This window comes from Vanacampus margaritifer, chromosome 13 (genome assembly GCF_051991255.1).
Source record: "Vanacampus margaritifer isolate UIUO_Vmar chromosome 13, RoL_Vmar_1.0, whole genome shotgun sequence".
Taxonomy (NCBI): Eukaryota; Metazoa; Chordata; class Actinopteri; order Syngnathiformes; family Syngnathidae; genus Vanacampus; species Vanacampus margaritifer.
The window spans coordinates 22756775-22772617 of NC_135444.1; the positions used below are offsets into that span (position 1 = coordinate 22756775).

Sequence of the window (15843 nt, forward strand, 5' to 3'; positions counted from 1 at the left end):
TGAAAATAGTTAAGCAGCATTTATATTTTATTATTTGAACAACTGAGCATCGGTAATGAAAAAAGTGTATCGGCGCGTCCCTAGTTACGGTTTGTATTGTCAGTTCACTGGAGTTGCCGTACGTGCCGCCACTGGAGACCAAACAGCGCAAGGGCTTCTCATCCAAATCTCTCCAACCCCACACCAGCGTCCCCAAGACGAGACCGCTGCAGAATCCCAGATGTGAGTCTTACCTCACTCCCAACTTGTGTGCCTCATCTTCTTCTCATCGTCTTTGACACTATCGCCTCATTGTCCCCCACAGTTGATGGCAAGATGGAAGAAAGTCGCTCCTCCCTCCTGGCCAAACTGCTGTCGAGCTCCGTGCAGGAGCTCGCACACAGCAGCAGCTCGGAGGGCGAGAAGGAGTTTGCCTCCCCTGAGTGGGACATCCCCATTTGCAAAAACGGCAACCGTAAGTGTCCATTTCTACACATTATTCCCCATAATACCATGAATTTTTTAAAAAAATTTTAATTTCTGTTAGTTAAAACTGAAAACAGCTGATCTTTGCTAGCCTAGCTTAGAATGCTGTTAAGTAAAGTGTGCATCCAACAACAATGCAGCTATGCTTTGCTTTTGGCTTTGAAATATCACATCCAACTGGTGTTCGAATACCACCCTGCAGTAGATGGGCCGGTGCGATCAATGGCTCATTTGCACAAGTCTTGACACCCCGCACAACAGGCTGATCTAAAGACGGTTGTTGGTGGAACTTTAAACGATTGTACAAATGTGGCGATATGCTTCGTTGAATGCGCAGACGCGGACAGCCTCCAGCAGATCGCCCTTCAGACGCTAAACGCAGACCCCTTCCTCAAGAGATCATCCACAACGGAGACGTATTCCCCACCGCCCATCTCCCCCAGCCTGCTGTCCCGCGGCAGCTACAGCAGCGTCCTCAACAGCAACAGGTAAGCAGCGTGCACACACACACACACATAGGACAACGCATCTGTCTGTGCTCCACGATTCAAACTCTGGGTTTTTGTTGCAGCGATGTCAACCACAATAAGGCTCCGGGAAGCAAAGTTAGCTCCTCCACGCCACTCCCCGGTAAAAACGGAAACCCCACCTTTGCCGCTGTGGCTGCTGGTTACGACAAGAGTCCAGGTAAGAGTTTGTGATGGGGTTGGTTGTTTGTATCGTAGATGATCGACACATTGCATTTAGGATGTACACGATCAATGAATGATGTGTCATACATGACTGTAATTAGACGTCGGATCAATAGAATTAGCTTGCATGCTAACCTAACACGCTAGCACAAACTGAAACAAATTTCACGAGAACTTTCACTTAGGCTCAAGGTGCATTTTTTTTTTGCCACCTTCAACTGTCCCCATGGGTGACTTTAGGCACCCGGGATTTGATCTCAACTTTTGTCGCCACCAGGTGGTTCTGGACCAGGCAGGGCCGAAGGTCAATCAAGGAGTCTGGCACACACAACGTCAATAGAGAGTGACAGCTCAGACAGGTACTGACGCCGGTAACGGACCAGCAGCACGTCACGCACAAATTCCAACATGCACGTGTTTGTTTGTGTTGCAGCTCAGGGTTGTGGAGTCCCATCGGCACAAACAGCAACGCAAACTATAACCCGACCAATTCCTTCTCCGCTTTTGGACCCAACAACTCCTTCAACCTGACGGGAGGTACGACTTTTTTTTTATGGGATGTGCTGTATTGCAAGGTATCGGTAACAGTGACGGTGTATCGGCCCCGCCATCTTGTGGCCGTTTTACGATCAGGAATTAGAAATGAGGAGAATCGAAAATGTGAAATATTTACCTCGCCACTCGCCGTTTCACCTCGTCATTTGCGAGGTGGTGAAAGTGAAGCACAAGCTTTTCATGAGTTTTAAGAAGACACTTGAGGATGTGACCGTGCCACAGGTTATTGTCTACCCCAGGGAAACTAGTTGTAACGCACACATACCATTTTGTTGACTGGCTTATGAAATGGCTGATAATTTAAATATTATTAAATGTTTCCACTTATTTTTATTTTTATTTTTATTTTTTATTTATTATTTATTTATTTTATTTTTTTCTTCCAGGAGAGCTCAGTATTGTTCATTCGATTTGACATCATCATTGCTCTCCTTTTTTTTTTAAAAAAAACAAATAAATTAAAAAAAATTAATAAATGTTTTTTTTTTTTTTTAAATATATATACATATATATACATATACACACACATATATATATATATATATATATATATATATATATATATATATATATTTTTTTTTTTTTGAATGTGGGTGAGTGTGTATGTGCGTGCATGCGTGCGAGTGTGTGTGTATTCATCAGTTCACCTAAAGCCCATTAAAAAAAATCCCATACTAATAATATAATATAATAATAAATTGCCAAATGCAGAAACATCAATGTAAGTTATCACGATGTAGTGGCTCTCGCTAACAGACAGAATTAAGTAACCAGAATTAGGTTAGGTAAATGTTTCCACTTATGTCTGCAATGTCCTTGTGTGCCCGATTGGGAAACACTGGTCTAAACTGAGGCCACACCAGCAAGCAAATTTTTTCTTTTTAATCTGCGTTAATACATGATTAATGTGATTATTTTTTGTGATTAATGAATGGGTTAATGCTTTAACTTTGACAGCACTTTTTTTTCCCATATCAAGCCGGTCAGACTCTGTCCATTGCTTAAAGGTATTTTAAAGAAACCCTTGTTTGTTAGTTTTCAGCGAAATGAGCCTCCAGAAGCCATCGGAGCCTCAGTTGAGCTGGCCCGAGTTCACCACGTTGCCGTTGTCCATCTGGGATATTCCCAACGCGGACCCCCTGCACTCCTGGCCCAGCAGCTCCAGCTCGCCCACCGCACCCACCTCAGTAAGACGCTTCCTGTCCACCACCACTCTTTCAACCTCGCGGTAAGTTAAACCTTTTTTTTTTTTTTTTTTTGTTGCTTGCATCACAGTCACTCCTACGAAGCAGCCACAACCCGTGGTCCACCAGCGCCACCTTTGGTCCCTCCATTTGGTCAGCGAGCACCGAGACATCGCGGCGCCCCTACTCCCCCGCCGCCAATTCGCCCACGCTGACAGACCCCTTAAACCCTTCGCCGCCGCCCTCAGGCGACATGAGCCGCACGTTCAACCCGTGGAGCATGTGGGGACCCCCGCTCGGCCGTCGAAGCTCGGAGCCCTGGCCCAATTCCTCGGAGGATTCCAACAATTAAAACGGCACTTTAAGGCGGCGACCCAATCTGATCATTTTCTAAAGCGTGACTGGACCGATTTTTGGATCGCTCGCCATCCTCTTTGTGTTTAGTTTTCCCGCCGCTTTTTATTCACGGGGGGCCGAGGCTTTTATTTGTTTTAACAGAGGTGCACTCCCTCTGCCCCTCTCAAATGAGACGTTATAGCTGGTAAGGCTGGAAGTTTGGTTCGCCACGCGGAATCTCAGTTCAGTATTAAGAAGTTCAACGTTTTTCATAGTTTTATTACAATTGGTTTCATAGACTTTACGCAACCTTGGCTCTGATTGGATGTTAAATGAAAAAAGGCTCCCTGTTTTAAAAGTCCAAGAAGTCCAGTACTTAAGTTTGAAGTATGAATTGTATTGGGTCTCTATTTGTCAGCAAATTTAAAATAAAAGGATTTCAGCACAGTGCCGCCTCCTGGGTCTCGACATTTACTGATGTGCAGTGATTTTGCTTTATTATTATTTGATGTCATTTCTCTTGAATGAGCATAGATGTCCAACTTGAATCCACATGTATAGTTTTTCCTCAAATAGTGGCCACTTGAGACAAATATACGACTCAGATACACACTTGGCATAAAAACCTTTATTCCTTGTGTGGATTATACTGCCCCCAGGTGGCCAAGCTGCACAATTTACTGTAATCATGTAACTGTCTTTAGAAGGCGCAATATTTATACATTCTTGTAATTAAGTCTTGGTGATTATTAATTGAATTAATCAGGTATTTATTTTCCAGCATCAGGGTTCTTAGGGGGCTGCCTGAGCGATTCGAGCAGAAGCCGCGCCAGCCTGTCCTTGTGGCATTTTGTGAACACGGTCACGCTGTGCTTCTTGTTGAGTCTGCCCACGCGGTCCAGCGCCATCATTCCGCGGCACATGGCGCCCTGCAGCTCCACGCGTACCGGACAACGCACGCTCTCGGCCACCACGCCGGCATCCACGCAGGCCGCCACCGCGTACGAGTCAAAGGAGACGAAGCCCGGGCCGAAGTGCACGTCGCGCTTCTCGCTCAGGGCCTCTTGGGAGAAGGCCCAGCAGCGGGACGTGACGCTCTTCATGAAGCGGGACGCCGCCGTGTCCTGGCTCGTCAGCTCCTCGAAGAATTCCTTCGTATGGGAGAAGAAAACAAGGGTGAGGCATTTTGTCTTTTGTTTAATGTCCAGGCAAGAAAGTAAGTTTGTTTTCATATTTTATAATTTTTCTTGAAAATGCCAACTTGTATGATAGTATTTCTTGAGGTCCATTCTGGACTTTTACCACTCCGCTGTCTACTGAAGTCATGAAACGCCAACTGTCAAGGGGCCAAAATGACATTTTCACTTTTCCTTGCAAGTACCCTTATTCATTGAAAAAAACTTTTGCTCATGAGATATTTTTGATGCATCTTGGAAAAAATACCTAAAAAATTTTATTAGTTTATTAATTACTTTATTAGCTCCCAAAAACATATAAAAACTTTCTATTTTAAATATCACCATGGTTCCAAAAACATATTTAGACTTTTTTTTATGCTAGAAAATACAGAAAGCTTTGACGCAGCCTCTGACCTGAAGAGGTCGCTTAAAGCAATGGTATTTATTTTTAAAAGAGTATAAGAAACCAACCGGGGCCATGTTGCAAAAAGCTCTTTCCCCCACTGTTTTCAACAGGTTTTTGAATAATGATGAAACTTGGCTATATTCTAATGCTAATTGCTGCAAAATGGAAACCGATAGAAAAGCACTTTTTTTCCTGGTGAATAAAAATAAGAGTGTTTCTTTTGGTAGGTTCCACATTTTTATAGCAATAGAACACCATATTCTGTGGGCCTTGCAAAATCTGTCAAAATCCAGTAAAACAGCCGGGAGCAAAGGGGGTTGCTTCAGTCAAAATGGCTGCGAGTGAATGAGTTCAGCGTATTCTAAGATTTAATTCCCCCTCCATCATACAGACAAGCGCTGCTTTTAAACATAGCGTACATATAAATGGCTAAAAGGTGCCAACAAATAAGGAACTTTTGTTTAGGAGGGTTTAGCACGTCTTCACATCTTACCCACGTCAACGCGTTTTTGCAGGCGTACTCCCACGATGCCAAGTAGGTCGGGCATAAGAACTCCTCCAGGACCACATAAGCGGCCTCGGGATCCATGGCAAAGTTGAATTCTGTACACGGGGACACGTTGCCTTTCCCTGGATTCACACACACACACACAAACAAACAAAAACACGCAAATACACATTCAATGCAAAATCATGAAACCAAAAAACAGAAATGCACAGAAAAAAACATTCATACATGAAGCAACAAAGGCATGCACAAAAACAATCACACACACAAAACACTACACAAAAACAACAAAACAAGCAACATGCAACAATACTCAACAAGGCAGTTGTACAAAACAAAAATAAAATGCACAAATAAAAAAACACAAAATACACAGGCACAAAAACAACACGTACATGCACACAGTTTGTCAATGTGGCCGCCGGGTCCACACGTCCAGTATTGACGTTTTCGGGCCCTTTTAAGGACACCAGACATGTTTTTCTTTCATTGTGTTTGTGTGGTAGTGGAGCTTGGCCACTTTAGGGACACCGTAGTTGTGTGTCCTGTTGTGTTTGGAAGGCAACAGTACTCAGAAATCACTTTTTTTAAAACAACCTGGGGTGATTACAGCTATTCTCAAAGTATGACTTTTTTTGGGGGGGGGTATTTACACATGATCATGAATCGTGGGGCTACCTTCGATGTTACCGCCCATGATGTAAAGTTCTTTGAGCTTTCCAGGGAAACTTGGGTCCAGTTTGACGGCCAGCGCCAGGTTGGTAAGGGGCCCCAGGGCTATCAGCGTCACCTGTGCCCGCCAAGCCGCCACATTTTATTTTAATGCCAATAACGCAGCACTCACGGGGACGTGCATATTCTCACCTGCCCGGGATACTCCTCTACCAGGCGCAGCATGGCGCTCACCGCGTGCTCCTTCTGGATTTTCTCCTCCCACCGCGGCTCCCTGTCCTCCAAAACGTCCCCGAGGCCATCTGTGCCGAAGTGGTCACAGGGGTCGTTGGTGGTGGCGGTCCCGAGCAGGGGCCTGGCAGAGCCTCGGAACACCGGGATCTGCCCAGGGCAACATTTTTTTTTTTATGGTGTGGCAGCAATACGCTTTTGTAAAAATTCTCATAGAATTAAGATGAGATATTTTGACATATTCATAAATGTTTTTTTTTTTTTTTTCGGGCGGATTTGGGTCATTTCTTGGAAGGTTTTCGTTAAGTTGACTTTCTCAAAGGATGTTTCTTGCAAGGACTTTCAAAAAACTATGAATATTGAAATTTGCTATGCATTTAAACTTCGTGTTTTTAGCATATTGGAATTTTCAGTATTCCCCCCCAAAATATTTTAAATTGTAGGGAAAAAATGAAAAACGTTTTACTTGAAAGGTTTCCAGGAGAAAAGTCACCGTTACTACTTTTTCCTTTAATAAAACTAACAATGTTAACTTTTTTCCTCATAACAGTTTTATTGAAACATACAACTTGTGTAAAATACAAGCTGGCTTCTCTTAAAAAAAAACAAAAAACTCTTGAAATAATAAGATGGGTTTCTTATTAAAATATTTTCTTGAAAACTGACTATTTCTCACAAAGAAGTTGACTCCCCCTACCCCTCTTTAAAACTACTTTTTCCTATTTTTTCCAACTCTTGGAATATACAAATGGATAAATTATGCATCGTAAACAACAACAACAACAAAAATATTGAATATTTTTCCTCGCCGAAAAAAAAACTTATTTGTCTTGTAAAAACATCTTAGGGTGGGTGGTAGTTTTTTTTTTTTCTATTTAAAAAACAAATCTGAAATTACAGAGATTGCCTCTGCCACAATTTCCAGAAGTCTGCCCATCCAACCAACCTGTTCCTGCTGCCCCACTGCAAGCACTTTGAACACATTCTGGCATACGTCGTCCACGGCCGCGTTCCCGAACACGCATGTCACAGCCAGGACGCGGACGTGCGACGCCGCCAAGGCCACCAGGATGGCCTGGGCGTCGTCGATGCCGCAGTCGGTGTCGATGACCAGCAGTTTCTCGGTCATATTTGCTAAAAATAAAAATAAACGTCACTTTTCCAATCGGAGGAGAAGTTGTCACTTTTCCGAGGAGACTTTGAACCTCTCTTTTTTTAGAGGAGGGGAGAAGCAGAATCCTGTCCGATTGGTTCGAAAGGGCAGAATCATTCCGGGGGTTGGGGTGGGTGTTAGAATATATAGTGTAGATATTATTAGACAATAAAATGTGGCTAAATGTACAGGGGGGGACGACACGCTTTTAGTAAATTCTGAAAGAAATGTTAACCACAGTCCCTACGGGAGTATAATTGCATTACATCCACCCCCTAATTCTTGAGTGGTCCAGTCCGAGTCCGTTAATCCGGAAGTATACACACTCTTGGTTAATTAACGTCTAAGCAAGCTAATGTTGCTAATGTGTCACTAACACGGCTCTACTTTTTAAAATTTTAACACTAAAAATCAATCATTATCTCACGAGGACGATTTACAGCGAAACACTTAAACCTGCGTTCCTCCCGAACTGATGTACAGCTTGGAACCTCCATCGAGTCCTCAGGTAAAATGTTTGTTTTTCCCCGCTCCCTATTTGTATTTATTTTTTTTTATTCGGGTAATTAACGATGTCATTCGTGTTTATTTCAAAATCTGTGTGTGTGTGTGTTGGGGGGCGGGTTACAGGGCAAATGCATTCGAAGGTCGTCGCTGTATTTCTTTAGCACAGTGAAATGAATAACAATCCAGGTATATATTAACTTATAAAAGTAGAATGCAATATATTGCTAACATCAATTTATCACAGTTGAAGGTAGGAAAATATGAAGAATTGCATGTAAAGTTGAATAAGATTTTAACCTAATGGTTAAACATTTCTTACAGATTAAATGCAAATGTTATTTAAAAATAGATTTGACTTGTTTCTTTTCCAAAGGGAAAAAGTTTATCTTTGGAATCACTACAGATGTTTTCTTAGGGTAAAAAAAAAATAACTCAAACGCTGACTTTCTTCTAGAATAAATTTTTTGTTTATAATTTTTTTAACTGGACAGTTTTTGGGTGGGCTTTTTACTAAAGGGATGTGATGATTTTTCTGGCTAGAAATTGGACCAAAAAAGCGATTTATGGAATTGTGAAGAAAAAAATACAAAATAAAACAACTTTTTCCTCGAAGTATTTATCTTATTTTATTTTTTTACTTAAATTATTTCCCGTTTTTTTTGTTAGAACAAAATTGGCTTTTTTACTAAAGGAATAATATGGGGGGATTTTTTTATGAGAAAGAAATACAACTTTTAAAAGTTTATTCCTGGAAAGACAATGTTTTCTTGAAATATTTTGTTTAATTTACTTACTTTGCATCTACATTTTCTCAGGTGAAGTGATTTGTCTATGCTAAACACATCAGAAGGTCCCCCTGGTCCGTCGGAAGCATCAAGTATGCAAAGACAGACTGAGGGAAGGGAAGAAGAGGACTGCCGCATGATCGGCTCCCTGGCCCGGGACGCCTTAACCCGGCGGGCGTCCAGCGGCGAGCTCCAGCTGCCACGTTCCTTCCCAGTCACGCACTCTCGGGAAAAATTCTACACAGTCTGCTCAGACTACGCGCTGCTCAACCGAGCGGTGAGGAAGCAGGACGACGGGGACAAGGCGGCCCAAGACTTCCAGTCGACGGGAGCCTGCGTGGTTTCCGACGACGACTGCGACATGGTGGACCTAACAACCGGCGGGGATGCCAAGACCACCTTGGCCTGGGAGATCGACACCACCGACTTTAAGGCGGTGATCACGCGCAAAATTAGGAAAGGTAAAATGACAGGAAATATAGAAAATCCCAGAATATTTTTCCTTATGTCAGTTTTTTTATTCCTCTTCAGGCAGCATAAAGAAGTGCGGCAGCAAAAAGATGAAGCCGGACCGAGCCAGTCGGAACCTTCAGGATATCCCGCCTAACCCCTCGCTGGAGGACGTCAAGCAGAGGAAAGTTCTCGACCTCCGAAGATGGTAACGCCACTTCCACATTGCATACCTTGATTGTTTAAATTAATATTATTTTAAATAGAGATGTTTGATATCACTTTTTTTTTTTAGACCGATACTCGAATATCTCAGTACTGAAACCATTAGTATTTATACATAAAATTTCCCCCCAAAAAATAATTGACATATATCCCAACTACAGCAAATTTCCTTAAAATTGAAAGAAATTAATGGCAATTATATTTTTTGAATTTGCTCATAAGTCGTTTTGCACAGAGTACACAATAAAATGAATTAAAAAAAAAAATCCATAAATAAAAAATTATCTAGAGGCCAGAAAAAAAGTCCCAATCAAAATACGTGGTTGTACAACTTTTTAAGTGATTCAGTGAAGTGCAAAGAATTCAATTCAATTCAATACAATGTTTAATTATATCTTGTTTTGAAATCCATGCTTTTAATTTGGAAGGCTGCTCTGTATCTTTGTTTCCTGTTTCACCGCAGCTCGATGACGATAGCGAGGCAATTAAGCGTGCGGCAAACATAAACGAGGCAATTAAACACGGCGAAGTAACGTCAGCTACAAACTATACAGCGCACATTGAACCACAGATACGAGTGATATTACTCGCATCAATAGTACTTACTTATTCCGAAATGGCGCAATGAACAAGTGTTACCTCGTAAGGACACACAGGAAACGAACGAGACGGAAGAAATTTTTCGTTCCTCCCCCCGTCTTAATGAAAGTTCCTGACCAAAAAATGGCCACAAGAGCGGGGATCGATACGAGTATCGATACCCGTCGCGAGTACAGATACCATGAAATGTGGCCTGGTATCGGTACTCGCCCATCCCTAAAAACATTTAAGTACTAAAAATAGAAATAAAACCATACCAAGGATTATTATTTTTTTATTTATTTTTATTTTTGCCAGGTACTGCATTAGCCGGCCCCAATACAAGACGTCGTGCGGGATCTCGTCTCTGGTGTCCTGCTGGAACTTCCTGTACAGCACTCTGGGCGCAGGAAGGTGAAGGCCGCCGCCATCTTTGGTGTCATCGCACACAAAATGTCTCCAGCTGACTCTGCCGTTCCCTTTCCAGGTTGCCACCCATCTCCCAGGAGGAGGCGCTCCACATTCTGGGCTACCAGCCGCCCTTCGACGAAATCAAGTTCGGGCCCTTCACGGGGAACGCCACCCTCATGCGGTACGTGTTGTTCATGTTTGTGTGGGGCTTCATATCCTGTCGACAGAGAAAATCCAGCTACCAGCTGTCATTAGTTTGCATCTAGTTGTGTCTTCCTCGCTCCCTCCCAAGGTGGTTCCGGCAAATCAACGACTACTTCCGCGTACGGGGCTGCTCGTACATTCTGTACAAGCCGCACGGGAAACACAAGACTGCGGGCGAGACGGCGGAGGGAGCCTTGGCCAAGCTGATCCTGGGCCTGAGGGACGACACCATGGCCTACGTCTACCACTGCCAGAACCACTACTGCTGCCCTCTCGGGTTTGAGGCCACGCCCCTCAAAGCAGCTAAAGCATACAGGTAAGTAAGCAACGTCCTGCATTTACTGTTGTGTTTACTCTCGTATCTTCTTGTTGACCTTTTGCCAGGGGTCCTTTGCCCACCAATGAGATGGAACACTGGATCCTGATCGGAGAACCCAGCAGAAAGCACGCAGCCATCCACTGTAAAAAGTGAGCCCTCGCGGTCCTCGTACTTTACGTTAAGCTCTGACTGAGACGGGTTGTTTCCGTACAGGTGGATGGACATAGTCACCGACCTCAACACTCAGAATCCAGAATATTTGGACATCCGCCACATGGAGAAGGGCATCCAGAGGCGCACCACCAAAAAAGTATGCATTTTCCTGCTACAATTTCAACTCATGGGCTTTCATTTGGGGTATAACTTTTAGTACTTGGTTGAAAATGATTACATTTGATGACCCTTTGTTACAATTTGACCTATTTCGTTAAATGAAAATATATTAACATATTTATGTGAGGAAAGCTCTCATAAAGGTAAGACTGATTTATGACCCCGTTATGAGTAACATTTGACCTGAGTTGCAGGTTTTTATTACATCATCACAAAATGGCACATTAACAAAATAAGCACGTTATCTGCCAATTAAAACATTGAAGGTCAAGCTCCAACCACCTAGTTCAAGTTGATGTAGGACCCTATCTGTCAAATGTGATTTATGATCATGTTGCATTTTTTTTATATTGCATCATTATACGATGGCTTATCAAGAAAATAATGTACAACCCTCATAAAAAAAAAATGACACCACATTGAGACCTTTAACTCTTTGACTGCCAAAAACGTTAAATAACGTTTAGTAAAATCCTATGGAGGAGTGCCAAAGACATTAAAAGACGTTTGTTTCAAAACAGAGGTGAAACTAACCATTTTCTATTGTTGATTACTCAAAAACGGAATAAGGTAGAAACAAACTTTTTTTTCCTGATTAAAGATGAGAGTCCAATCTTTCATTTGGTAGTATGTGTGTTTCCATAGTCCAAACACATAATTTTCTGTGGACCTTGAAAGATCAGTCAAAATGCTTAAATCGGCTGGCACCCACGGCATCCCTTTTCTGAAAACGTCTGGCAGTCAAAGAGTTAACTTGATTTTTGAGTCCGCACGGTTTCCTGAATAGATTTATGACCCCGCAACTACTTGAGTTTTGCGATAAACGAGGACGCCGTGGGTCCTCAGGTGGGTGGCAACCTGCACTGCATCATGGCCTTCCAGCGGGTCAACTGGCAGAAGCTGGGCCCCTGGGCCCTCAACCTGGAAAACCTGCGGCACGCTGGCGGCGAGGGGGAGGAAAGCAAGCGCCTTGCCCAGCTGGGACGCTCGCACAGCACAGGCAGCCAGAAGGACGCCCCCTGGAGGCGCATGTCCAACACTGCGGACAGCAGGCAGAAGAGCTCGCCCGCCAGCGACATTGACGAGGACAATGCCGGTTGAACTCTGGGACTGACTGATGGCGGGACCACGACATAGCGTGAAACTATTTCCTCTGGTAGAATAATACATACGGGAAGTTCATAAATACAATTGACATACAAGACATTACATGACTGTTAAGCAGTGCATTTTCAATGTATTCTTTGTAAAAGAACGTAGTTGTCACTTTAAGTTTGATCCCGTTTCTTGTATTTGTAGCTCCAAACCGTCAAAGCACTTGTTTTCCCATACATTTTTGTAATAATTCAATATTTGAATAGAAACTTGATTTGTAGTGTTACGTTTCCAGGTCTGCTTCCTCCTCCGTTGAGTGACGTCTGTTTAAGTGTCGTCTCAGTTCACCGATTTGATCCGGACCGACCCGGCAGCAACCACCTGACAGGAGAAACGTTTTAAAGTCTTGCAGTGGCAATTTTCATCCAGCAGATGGTACTGTGGTGGGGAAAAAATTGCATTTTTCTTACGTAGTGATTTGATGGTAAAATCGATGTGTGTAAATAAACTTGCCATGTAATCAGATTTTTTTTTCAGTGTGTGACTTCATGTGAGTTATGACTTGGTACTCGCATCAAAAGTCTGTTGATTTATGACTTATAATGAAATTTAATCTGGGTCAGCTTAATTTTTGTTTTTTTACATTGTTTTTTTTTATGTAAAAGATTTGCACTTAAATTGAGCTATTCATGTGGTTTGTAGCAAATTGATTTATGACCCAATTTATGATCAATGCCTTTTACAGGTATGACTCCATGTCGTTTAAAAATGATTTTTGATCCCTGACAGGAGTCAAATTGGTCTGCTGTTGGATATTTTTTTGTTATATTTAAATCTTCATAGGAGGACATACTGACAAAATGACATCTAAAGTCCATAACAAGACCTTCAACTCGAGGTAAATAGTATGTGGTTTGTCCAGATGTTTTCATGGCAACAAAAAATTGTAACCTTACCGATCAAAGCAGCCCCTTGCTTGATCCACACGTCACTCAGAGCGGTTATATTTGTTGCCGTTTTCCCAGTCTGCCATCTTAAAACGTACAAAAAGACTTGATTGAAATTATAAAATGGAAAAATGAAACCAAGCAAACCAAAACCAATAAAGGTATGTTCAATATTCTACAGTTTCTCAAATTGTTCTTATATGAGATTCAATGATGGGGAAATGATTCATGACCCCTTGGTCAATTGTTTTTATTACGTCATCCTTTGTGTACGTGTATATAGATGAAAAGACGGGTTTTTGTAAAATGATTTATGACCCTGTTAATTCTTTATTAAGTTCTTATATGAGGGCACATTGATAAAAGTTACTTATTCATAAAGTGCTCATTGATACCTTTGTTTTGAGGTATCACTTGACAGGATTTCTTTCAGATTTATGACCCCATAATTGGTAATTCTGCATTGTGTATTACTACCTCATATGAGAGCACAGTGGCAAAAAAAATGTGTGTATTGAAACTGCAAAACCCTCGTTAAAACCGTCAATTTGAGGGATCACTCCATATGGTTTGTTGAAAATGGATTTAAGACCCCTTTACAAATCAAATTTAATTTAGAGCCTGTTTATTGTATTGTAAAAGTGGCCGTTGTCAACTCACCCGTGCTGAGCATCCCACTCCTCCCCGCTGTTGGGGTAGACCACCCATCTCCTATCGGGACTCCTCAGAGCTGCAACAGAGTCCAACAGAGTCTCCACCCACTCCGGAGGACAACAGTTGACACCAACGGCCAACACCTGCGTGGACCTGCTCGCCACACGGACGCCGTCTTGCAGCGGGCTACCGTCGGACAGACGCGTCCCGTCCTGACACAGCGGCGGATTCATTCAGTTGACCGAGCCGTGGTGATTGGTCTCATTACCTTGCAAGAGAACGAAATCCAGGCGTCGCAGTTTGGGAATTCCCGGAGCAGCTCCACCAATGCTCCCGCCTCTTTGACGCTCGGGATGGTCTCCAAGGCCAGGACTTCCGCTCCCGCCGCTGCCAAACACTCCAGCTGAGGCCGATGGCAAGCTTTCAACTCCTTGGATCGTAGATATCAAGTTTAGGTAGGCTACATTTTCATGGAAGTTTACTTTAGATTTTTAGATAAGATTCAATAGTAAGTCAAATAAACAGGTCAATAAATATAAATAAATAATAATGTCAAATTGCATGATTTTCTGCTTACAAGGGTGTGTTTGTACGCCTTATCAGAAAAATAGCATGGGCCCAGGAATGGAGCCTTGAGGGACCCCACGGCTTAGTTTTTTTTTTTTTGCTATGTGTCTCACCTCTATGCTCATTTTGTCAGCATATGCTCCACTGAACTCCGAGCCATCATGCAGAAAAGCTCCGTAGGATCCCACGGACGCCGCCACCACCACAGGGTGGGCCGCCCGCTTTCCGGAACTGAACGCTGTCGCCGCCGCTTCGGCCAGACCAAGCCCGGACGCCAGCAGTTCCCTGGCGGTGTCCGAGCTGACACCCAAGTGTTCGACAAAGCCTTGGATGGTGGCCTGGTAGGTGGCACTGATGATGACGTCAGCACCGCTTAGGAGGAAGCTGACGACGTGTCTCATAAATGTCAATCAGGATTCAAAAGAAAGTAACACATTTTAATTCAGCCTTTAGAAAATACCTGTGATGAGCAGTTTTGATAGCTTGTGGGTTGGTGTGCAACAGCCTGGCACTCCACAATGGATCTCCCTAAACAACATAATAATGATAAAGGAGAAAATATTGCTGGCTTTGTGCCAGAACCTGCTGTGTCACAATTTGGTTAATTTCATATTTTTACACAAAATGTATAGCATTGGTTTGTCCACATTTGGAGGATTCCTTCCGCCCGACGCTAGTGATATTATCAATGCATCAGCTAATTTGAAGTCTTTTTCAAAACAATAAATGTGACTTTGACCTTTAACAATATTAAAGTTAACTAAAAAATATATCAACAGCATCAATATCGTATTGTTTACATGTCCATTTTCATATTTATTTGATTCACGTTCCGTCTGTAGCGTTAAAATGTGTTGTTAAAAAATTCGAAATTTACATAATTTAATAGTCAATCCTTTCAACAATTTTGATGATACAACGTGTAAAATGTGATTTTATTTTTTAATTGTGATCATTTAGTATAGTCATACATAATTTCAAATTAATATATTTTACCTGTAAATGTGCACCTTGTGCCTCCAATTCTGTTGCTAATCCGCCGTCCAAGAGCAGAACTCTCTCATGACTCGAGTCAATTCTCAGTCGAGCTCGTAAATTCATTAGAAACAACAATGGCGTGAAATAAAAGTGAATAAAGTCAAGTGACATGTATTTTCCTAAACACAACTTTTGGACAAGCACGCTACTTTGCATCAATGTTGTGCTTCCGGGTTCGAAACCGAGTCAAGTGTTGCGTTTACTGTCACTCGAAATTTAAAAAATTCCCATTGTGACGACTTTCGCATTAGCACAAAATGTTGTAGAGTCGCTTTAAGATACTCATTTTGTTATAGCTTCAAATTTGCAAACAGAAAGTAACCCTCCTTTAAACATACATAAACTCCCT

At 42.5% G+C, this 15843-nt stretch overlaps 4 protein-coding genes across 6 annotated transcripts in view; 2 read left to right on the forward strand and 2 right to left on the reverse strand.

Annotated features, from left to right (window-relative positions):
- The window catches only part of tmem131 (transmembrane protein 131), a 30605-nt gene extending 26926 nt beyond the window's left edge, over nucleotides 1-3679 (forward strand). For both annotated transcript variants that reach the window (XM_077584038.1, XM_077584037.1), the window contains 8 exons: nucleotides 104-222; nucleotides 305-454; nucleotides 803-953; nucleotides 1037-1152; nucleotides 1435-1516; nucleotides 1591-1694; nucleotides 2748-2899; nucleotides 2988-3679. In XM_077584038.1, coding sequence (XP_077440164.1) covers nucleotides 104-222; nucleotides 305-454; nucleotides 803-953; nucleotides 1037-1152; nucleotides 1435-1516; nucleotides 1591-1694; nucleotides 2748-2899; nucleotides 2988-3248 — 1135 coding nt within the window. In that variant the 3' untranslated portion in view covers nucleotides 3249-3679. The remainder of the gene's footprint in view (nucleotides 1-103; nucleotides 223-304; nucleotides 455-802; nucleotides 954-1036; nucleotides 1153-1434; nucleotides 1517-1590; nucleotides 1695-2747; nucleotides 2900-2987) is intronic.
- Nucleotides 3680-3842: 163 nt separating this feature from the next.
- On the reverse strand, nucleotides 3843-7492 carry LOC144062555 (uncharacterized). Its single transcript, XM_077584044.1, has 5 exons — nucleotides 7174-7492; nucleotides 6189-6377; nucleotides 6003-6114; nucleotides 5310-5446; nucleotides 3843-4383 (listed from the first exon to the last, which is right to left on the reverse strand). The coding sequence occupies exons 1-5, from the start codon at nucleotides 7354-7356 to the stop codon at nucleotides 4003-4005; spliced, it is 1002 nt and encodes a 333-aa protein (XP_077440170.1). The 5' UTR covers nucleotides 7357-7492; the 3' UTR covers nucleotides 3843-4002.
- Nucleotides 4273-13413, forward strand: LOC144062551 (basic immunoglobulin-like variable motif-containing protein). 2 transcript variants are annotated; one of them, XM_077584040.1, is made up of 9 exons: nucleotides 4273-4408; nucleotides 8703-9133; nucleotides 9204-9330; nucleotides 10245-10340; nucleotides 10414-10518; nucleotides 10630-10857; nucleotides 10926-11009; nucleotides 11074-11170; nucleotides 12040-13413. In XM_077584040.1, exons 2-9 carry the CDS (start codon nucleotides 8719-8721, stop codon nucleotides 12292-12294), a joined length of 1407 nt encoding a protein of 468 aa, XP_077440166.1. In that variant the 5' UTR covers nucleotides 4273-4408; nucleotides 8703-8718; the 3' UTR covers nucleotides 12295-13413. The 2 variants fall into 2 exon arrangements, with proteins under 2 accessions (XP_077440166.1, XP_077440165.1); XM_077584039.1 differs by lacking the exon at nucleotides 4273-4408 and adding an exon at nucleotides 7494-7888.
- On the reverse strand, nucleotides 12461-15802 carry LOC144062554 (homocysteine S-methyltransferase YbgG). Its single transcript, XM_077584043.1, has 7 exons — nucleotides 15453-15802; nucleotides 14917-14984; nucleotides 14570-14840; nucleotides 14158-14319; nucleotides 13896-14101; nucleotides 13245-13321; nucleotides 12461-12669 (listed from the first exon to the last, which is right to left on the reverse strand). The coding sequence occupies exons 1-7, from the start codon at nucleotides 15648-15650 to the stop codon at nucleotides 12572-12574; spliced, it is 1080 nt and encodes a 359-aa protein (XP_077440169.1). The 5' UTR covers nucleotides 15651-15802; the 3' UTR covers nucleotides 12461-12571.
- Nucleotides 15803-15843: the final 41 nt, after the last annotated feature.